General features: G+C 34.4%; 1 protein-coding gene and 1 non-coding gene across 2 annotated transcripts; both read left to right on the top strand.

The window, feature by feature from the left end:
• The first annotated feature begins 976 nt into the window (after positions 1 to 976).
• TRNAA-UGC (transfer RNA alanine (anticodon UGC)) lies at positions 977 to 1,049 on the top strand. Its single transcript has one exon. It is a non-coding gene; the product is annotated as a tRNA-Ala (tRNA).
• A 3,024-nt stretch (positions 1,050 to 4,073) lies between these two features.
• Positions 4,074 to 5,828, top strand: LOC104221462 (trihelix transcription factor ASIL2). Its single transcript, XM_009772537.2, has one exon. It carries the CDS (start codon positions 4,517 to 4,519, stop codon positions 5,645 to 5,647), a length of 1,131 nt encoding a protein of 376 aa, XP_009770839.1. The 5' UTR covers positions 4,074 to 4,516; the 3' UTR covers positions 5,648 to 5,828.
• The last annotated feature ends 3,133 nt before the right edge of the window (positions 5,829 to 8,961 follow it).

The following is an 8,961-nucleotide window of genomic DNA, read 5'->3' as shown; positions in this document are numbered from 1 at the left end:
CAGGTGAGGTAATTGACATATGTCAATTCGATAGGAACAAAATCTTTGATATTGGAAACTGTCGGGGGGAGGGGGGGATGGGGAGGCCAAGAGAAGATTGATTCATGGCGGTTTGAGCAGAAGAGGAAGAAGAATTTTCTGGAGCCATTGAAGGGGATCGTTTAGGGCTCTTGATACCAAGATGCGATTGATAAACTGAGAAGCGTCAAAGTGTGAGTCTTGCTCACCTTGCCAGACTTATATATATAAGATAAAGTTACAACAATATATGAAAAGGATAATTACATGAATAGTTCAAATAAAGTCCTAATACAACTAATTGACTAAAAGATAATACTAACAATACTAGAGGCTCTAATTTTTTTGGTACCTATTTTATGTGAGTACATTATAGCGTAAGACAATTCCACATATCGAGTATTCCAATTTCTCATTATGCCCTTAGAGTTTTTTATAACCATACTTTACTCTTTGCCATATTTTTCTATTTAACTTCATCGTATGCTCTATTTTATCTTCATCATAGTATATGTTCTTTCTTCTCGTTTACGATATACATCTCTATCACATATTTTTGGTTCCTTTAATACTCTTGTGTTCCGGTAGAACTATATGCACTACCACTTTCTTTTTATGCAATAATTAACAACTTGGTCATGATTTCATTTTTATTCTTTTGTGCAAATCATTACTTGTCAAAGTTTTGTTTGTCATTGTTTAGTTTTAGAGTGTTATTATAATTAAAATAAGTTAGCCAGACAGCAGCTATACGATTGTTAGACATGATTTTTAGGGAGTTTTAGTAGACTTATCAATTTGTACACTATAATACCGTTAAATTAAAAAGTTAAAATACTATTAAACTATAAAAAAGCGATACAATATATTCAAAATACTCTATCCACAAAACAGAAGAGACAGTTTCCTATGCTACGTAAGCCGATGAGAATAATTTGTCTGATAGGTTAGATAGACAGGGGATGTAGCTCAAATGGTAGAGCGCTCGCTTTGCATGCGAGAGGCACGGGGTTCGATCCCCCGCATCTCCACAAATGTTTTTTTACCGATCCCATGACGCATTATTTTAGTTCAATCTTATGGAATGTAATATTTAATAGAATATGAAGTACTCCATTTTTATTAACCTTAAATAATGAGTTATATGTTCACCTTCTTATCAAGTGTTACTGAAATGCCTTAATTTCTTTGTTCTTCCATGTTCATATGTCAAGATTTATTAAATTCTTATATCTTTTTCAAATTTGAAGTGGTATTCGATAATCTAAAATTAAATAGAACTTATCATTAATTAGGTATCATATTGATTTTTATGTTTAATTATTAAATTCGTTTAACCTTGTAAGTATACATTTACGAAAAATTATTATCAGACGACTAAAAAAATAATTATCATGTGTTATTAACAAAATTCTATCATAAAAATATTTTAATAGATCTTAGGTTTGTCAAGTTTTTCAATTTTTACTAAACATATATTTACTTATAGTTAGTTTAACAAAGTAAGAATGAAATAATATTCACATAACATAAAAATCCGAAAAACCCGACAAAACCGAACCAATCCCACTCAATATAGTTAGTTTGGTTTGGTTTTAATAAAACCGAACCAACCCGGTCCACGTACTCCCCTAATAATACCAATTTTTCTACAAAAGACAATGAATTTTTTTGAGGAAAACGGGAATACATCTCACAGGAATCTCTTCCAATTACAGAATTCAGATTGAACTCAATTTTTAAGTCTTACTTTGATTTCAGAACTTAAGCACCAATTCAAATGATATTAAAGCTGAAATAGAGTATTTGAAAATTCAACTCCATTTATTTGAAGTTTGGGCATGAATTTCACCTCAAAAAGGTTAAGATTTTGTGAGTGATATTTATTATTTCACTTGAATTACTCCTCAAACAACTTCAAAAAAAAATTCAAGTTAAAATTGAAATAATAGACAAAATTATAAAGATAATATTCTTTTGCCTATAATATACTCATTTTTTTGCAAATAGAGAGTACGTCCAACAATCCAAGAGCAGCTAAACTATTAATTACGTATTACTTTTTGGAAAAAGTTTTAGATTTTTTGCAAATATTTCTTGAAAAAGTTGTGCAACATAACATAACTTAACCAGACAGTAGTACTTTTTTCCTTTTGAAAGTTCGTGAGCACCATCAAACCTCTACAAATACCTAATATTTCTTAGAGAAAAAAACATAAACATTCAACTTAGGTCCATTTGCTTATTCTTTTGTTACTTTTCCTTTTTTTTTCCTTTTATGGAACTCAAAAGGGAATAAGCTCATAATTTTTCATTTTATGTCCAATTCTTTTTTTTTCTTATTCTATAAAATGAGTTAAAGAAAAAAGAAAGACTTTTCTAACTTGTCATTTTAAATAGGGCATAACATTGTGGACTTTAGCTTTGTGAACTTATAATTTAAAATATGTGATCACATTTCGTATGAATATAAAAACTTATCATTAAGAGTAATTTAGGAGGTTTAAGTTAAATTAAATTTAAGTCATTCATCTTTGTTAGAAGATTGGTGGAACAATATAGGAAGAGAAAGAAAGACTTACATATGGTATTCACCGATCTAGAAAAAGGCACATGACAAAGTACCAAGAATGGTTATGTGGAAAAGCTTGGAGGCTAGAGTTGTACATCTCGCATATACTAGGGCGATTAAAGATATGAACGATGGAGCCAAGAACTAGTAAGAACGGTGGGAGAGACTCGGGACACTTTCCCGTAAAGATAGAGTTACACCAGGGACCAGTGGTTAGCTTGTTCCTATTTGCCTTGGTGATGGTACCTTGGTGCATATTATTTATAGATGACATAGTACTGAGTAACGAGACGTGAGGTGGTATTAACGCTCGGCTAGAGGTCTGGAGGCAGACCATGGAGTCTAAAGGTTTCGAGTTGAGTAGGACTAAAATAGAATACATGGAGTGCAAGTTCAGTGACGTGACTCAGGAGGTGGACATTGATGTGAGGCTGAACACACAAGTCGTATCCAAGAGAGGAAGTTTTAAATAACTTGGGTCTATAATCCAAGAAAATAAAAAGATTGATGAGGATATCACACATCGTATTGGAGCGAGGTGGATGAAGAGGAGGCTCGCATTCGGTGTTTTGTGCGACAAAAATGGGCCACCAAGAAGTTTTAAAGAGTAGTGGTTAGACCGAACACGTTGTATGGGGCATAGTATTGGCCAATTAAGAACTCTCAAGTTCAAAAGTTAAATGTTGTGGAAATGAGGATGATGTTATGGATGTGCAGGCACACTAGGAGGGTTAGGAATATGAATGAAGATATTCGGGACATGGTAGGAGTGGCATGTGTGGTGGACAAGATGCGGGAAGCGAGACTGAGATGGTTCGGGTACGGGAAGAGAAGAGGCACAAATACCCTAGTGAGTAGGTGTGAGAGGTTGACTATGGTGGGTGCTAAGAGAGATAGAGGTAGGCTGAAGAAATATTAGGGAGAGGTGATCAAACAAGACATGACACATCTTCAGCTTACCGAAGACATGACCCTAGGAAAGTGTGGAGGTCAAGAATTGGGGTAGTAGGTTAGTAAGTTATCGAGCGTATTTCCTTTCCAAACGCGTACTTCCTTTCATAGCTATATTATTAGTGTTATCGTCTGTATTCTTTTTTTAGATTGATATTATTACATGATGTTTCTTTTGCTTCGATTTTATTTTTTTGGCTGTTGTTACGATTTCATTTTTCATAGTTCCTTGTCATAATTGCTGTAATTTTGGTTTATTGAGCCGAGGGTATTTCAGAAACGACCTTTCTACCTTTATAAAAGGTAAGGTCTGCACGCATATTATTCTTCTGAGACCTCACTTGTAGGAATATAGTAGGTATGTTGTTGTTGTTGTTGTTATAAGTTAACATGAATTCAAATTTACACTAGTGTTGTTCTTTTATTAACAAGGTTAAAACGAAACTACGATCACATAAATTTAAGTAGATGTAGTATTTATTATTCTAAAAGGAACATATATATTCAATTTTCCTTTCAGTTCCTCTAATTATGACTTAAACTTAAAAAAATGTTGTGTCAATTATGCAATCATGTGAAAATAAAATATCTATTACAAATTAAATATAAAAAGAAAAAACTTAAGCCGGTAATGAGTAATGAATTATCACGCCGGTGACGGATTTCCTCGTTATTGAACCCGTAAAAGTAGTCGGACCCAATTTCCGCCTTTGCCTAGCCTCCACGTGTCCTACTCCCTTCAGTTCCCTACGACCGACGCCGTCACACCCACCTCTGTTTTTTCCGTCCAACCGATAAAATGTCCAAAATAACTTTTAAAACTTTGCTTTTATCAAATTCAGTTTATACTAACCAAAAAACAGTCATTAAATTCGGCCGGTCAACTGAAACCCTAATCGCACCTACCCTAAAACTTCCTCTCTTTCTCTCTTTACATTCCTCGTCACAATCTCTCAGATCGGCGCACCGGAATTTATGGAGCACGATGAAGAAACTCACTCTCATCAGTCCGGTGGCTCTGGATCTCGATCTCCAGAATCGCCGCGATCTAACGGGAGGATAACGGTGACGGTGGCCTCAGCGCCTCCTCCTCAGAACACCTTGACTTTAGCTCTACCAATACAGCAACCGCAACCTCTTAGAACGTCCGGCGGAAGCGGTGGAGGTGGCGGTGGTGGAAGGGAGGATTGCTGGAGTGAAGGCGCTACGGGTGTACTGATCGACGCTTGGGGTGAGCGGTACCTGGAGTTGAGCAGAGGTAATTTGAAGCAAAAGCACTGGAAAGATGTAGCCGACATTGTTAGTAGCCGTGAAGATTATAGAAAAACACCTAAAACTGATATTCAGTGCAAAAATCGAATTGATACTGTGAAGAAGAAATACAAGCTGGAGAAGTCTAAGATCGCTTCTGGTCAAGGTCCGAGCAAGTGGCCTTTCTTTGAGAAGCTGGATCAGTTGATTGGTCCGACGGCTAAGATCAATCCAACCATCGCCGCCGGAGGTGTTGGACCGTCTAATTTATATTCAAGTAATCAAAAATTGCAAGTGCCTATGGGTATTCCTATGGGAGTTAGGTCCCTTCCTCATCTTCGACCACATCAACAGCTGCAATCACAACAACAGAAGCAGAAGCAACCCTTTCGGAAAAGGCCTCACGTGGACTCAGACACGTCGGAATCGGAGTCGGAACCGGAGCTTTCGCCTGATTCAACTGATAGTTTTCCACCGGGAACTTTCCAGAGAAAGAGGCCAAGGATTCAGAGGGAATTGATGAACTCAAGGCAGGGGACACGTGGAGGAAGTGGAGAAGCTAGTGGAAAGGGCAAAAATTGGGGGAATTCAGTGAGGGAGTTGACACGGGCGATTCTGAAATTCGGGGAAGCTTATGAACAAGCAGAGAGCGCGAAGATACAACAAATGGTGGAGATGGAGAAACAAAGGATGAAGTTTGCTAAAGAACTGGAGTTGCAGAGAATGCAGTTTTTTATGAATACACAATTGGAGCTTTCACAGCTGAAGAATCATAGGAGGGTTGGGAACAGCAACCACCGTAGCAACAATCATACCACCACCGCCAACAACCATAATAGTAGTGATAGCTCATAGCAGTATTTAAGGTCTAGTTTGTGACTGAAATTTGAAGGTTAAAGATCCACAGCCTTGGTGTCCGACATGAATTTGTATTTGTAATTTGGTAGTTTTATTACTAAACTATCTCTTCATTTCAAAGCCAAGTTGTAGAATATATATAGTTCATTACTTCTTAACTGAGGTATATTTAGCTGAACGAAGCTCCAGCCCCGTTCCATTTTTGCCTTTTCTTCTATGTTATATGATCATAGAAAGGATAGCAAGTATAGTAAAATAATCTTTCAACTTTTACAAAGGTGAAGCTGCGACGGATGTTGTTAATGGTGTATGTTAATTCAAGAAGTCAATCCTAGCTCCATCCACTGGATTCATGCAGCTGCAATTTCGTTTCTACATCGTGTCACCGTAATTTCTGGTGCTATTTCTTTAATTTTCTTATGCCACGGTGTTTACTTTAAAGTGCACTGATCAATGAAGAAGCTAGTCTAGTTAATTATCACCTCCAACATCAGTAATAACAAGTTAATAGTATTAATTTGTGAACCGAGTAAAACACGTACTGTTTCAGTAATAGAAAGATAAAATCACTGTGTGTGTATTGTAAAACTGAGGCAGATGTTCCTTTCTGCAATCTATACATCTAAAAGCTGATCTTCATTGAGTACTGATGATCTTCTCTTCACTGTCCTAACTTTTCCAAGCATATCTGAAAATAATCAGCACATAACTCTTAGCAACTATCAAGAGGAAATCCACCTCAAGTTAGTTGGATCAGCAAATTAGTTTAGTGTATGTATTTAAGCAATGCCAGAAGACTGGACACGGTTGATAAATATCAGGTTAAGGAGCAGTTTGGTAAAATTTATTCTTGCGGTCATCAGATTCAACTGTTTCACATCAAAACCAAGAATGGCAGCAACTAATAGCCCGTTTGGCCAAGCTGCAAAAATCAGCTTCTTTCGAGAAGTGCTTTTCTCAAAAGTACTTTTGGCGAGAAACAGTTTGTGTTTGGCTAATTAGTTTGAAAAGCACTTCTGAGCAGCAATTAGTGTTTGACCAAACTTTAAAAAACTGTTTCTAAGTGTATTTTCCTCAAAAATGCTTTTGGAGAGAAGCTACTTTTTTCTGCTTCTCCAAAACTGTTTCTGTTTCTCCTCAAAAGCATTTTTTTTCTTCCAAAAGCTTGGCCAAACACCTTAATTTTTGGCCAAAAGTGTTTTTGGCCAAAAAAAGCACTTTTGGCCAAAAAGAAGCTTGACCAAACACGCTATAAGTGTGCGTTTGGACATAAGAACTGTAAAATTCCAAAAAAAAGTGAAAAAAAATTTCAAGTGAAAATGGTATTTGAAATTTAGAATTGTGTTTGGACATGAATATAATTTTGGGTTGTTTTTGAAGTTTTGTGAGTGAAAATTATGAAAATACAGCTTTTTGAAGTTTTTTAAATTTTCGAAAAATTCCAAAATGCATCTTCAAGTGAAAATTGGAAATTTTATGAACAAACGTTGGTTTCGAAAAAAAGTAAAAAAAAAATTGGAAAAAGAAAAAATTTCTTATGTCCAAACGGGCTCTAAAAACCTTAAAACAAAGCCAAGGTCTATAGAGGTTCTAGATTTAAGCTCATAGTCTATGTTAGCCTACATCTTTCTCAAGTTGAGTTCAGGACACTAATTATATATATTTCCAAAATCAAATGCTGCTTTACACCGAAGGTAATTCATTCTACCTTTGCCCTTTCTTTTTGGGTTTTGTTGATCTTACCGCTTGGTTAGGAGCTAGTTGAGCATATTTCTACTTCTTACTGGTGTGAGACTAGTCTGATAAGATGTTGTCTTAAATTGCTAGTGGTTAATGTTGTGTTCACACTACTCTTCCATTTTTATAGCGTCGCGCCTTATTTATTGGTTATTCTTTTTGCTTTTCATCTATTTCCTGGTTCTTATAATGTTATTATTTCTATGGTTTCTGTTGATGGTACTGATATATTATCTCTTTTTGTCTACTGGAGCCGAGGGTCTATCGGAAACAACTTCTCTACTCTTTCGGGGTAGTGGTAAGGTATGCGTACACATTACCCTCCCCAAACCCCACTTATGGGATTTTACTGGGTCGTTGTTGTTATACAACTTGTTTATTTATTGTGCAATGCCTACACCAATTACCCAAGTTAGGGCATCTCCAACCCTTACACCATTTTTTTTACACCAAAATGGTTCGAATTAATTCCAACCCATTATATTATTTTTTACACCAAAAAAGGATATCCTTTTTATATTCTTCTCTCTCTTCTATATTATATTATTGTCTTTTATTTCAATTTATTTTTTATTTCATAAAACAATTCCTTTTTTTCTTTTTTACATATTCATCTCACATATTCCTTTCTTATATAACCATTTAATATAGAACTATTTTATATCATAAATTTTTAAATAATATAAATTTTAAGCAATCATTATACATTATACATATTAATGGATAATTCAAATAAAAGCGAAATTATTGATAAGATATAATTAAATAAATATTACATTATGATAAATTTTAGTTTAATTTCTACCTATATATTCAACTTCCAGGATTAGTATGTTGCTCCCATAAATGCTCTACTAATGCATTACGAAGTGAATTTATTCGACAAGAACAAAAACAAATAATGGATAAAAGAAGTCAACAATTTTAAAAATTATATACCAAAATTAAAATGTAAAATTAATATTATAAAAATATTAAATAAAAAGTATAAGTAATTACAAAATTTATAATATGTTAAATTAAAAATGTTATATAATAAAAGATAACAATAAAATATTAATTAATAGTAATGGAGTTGATGAATAGTGTTACACCAAATTTGGGGTAACACTATTCACATACCAAAATAGTGTTGGGTTGGAGCATAAAAATGTCAAATCTTATACCAAAATAGCGTTTGGCGTGAAAAATGGTGTTGGGTTGGAGATGATTTGAGAGACCTCAATCACTAGTTGCTAAAAGAAGAAACAAATGATGCTACAATATACGTAATAAAAAAAAGTGAAATAAACATAAATTCAAAGCCTTCTGTAAGATCAATGATGTGATCATATAAATTTGAAGTCACTGGGCAAATGCATACTCAACGCAATTATGTTAGTGATATTACAACATCAATTTCCATTTTGAATGGACGATATTCACATTTGAAGTTATTCATTTTCTTTCCTCAAAGTTGTTTCTTTGAGAGAGACATTTTGGCTATATATAATAGAAAGTTTCAAAACGATAGATTGATTTTTTAAATTATATTTGTTTAGAAAGTAGGAAGTCTACATTAGTCCTAGTGAAAA

Source organism: Nicotiana sylvestris, chromosome 3 (genome assembly GCF_000393655.2).
Source record: "Nicotiana sylvestris chromosome 3, ASM39365v2, whole genome shotgun sequence".
Lineage (NCBI taxonomy): Eukaryota > Viridiplantae > Streptophyta > Magnoliopsida > Solanales > Solanaceae > Nicotiana > Nicotiana sylvestris.
Note: the sequence above shows the minus strand (reverse complement) of the source record. Positions and strands in the feature narration are given on the sequence as shown.

Excerpts from the sequence above, each read along its gene's own strand:
- LOC104221462 (XM_009772537.2), top strand. The coding sequence starts at position 4,517 with ATGGAGCACGATGAAGAAACTCACTCTCATCAGTCCGGTGGCTCTGGA.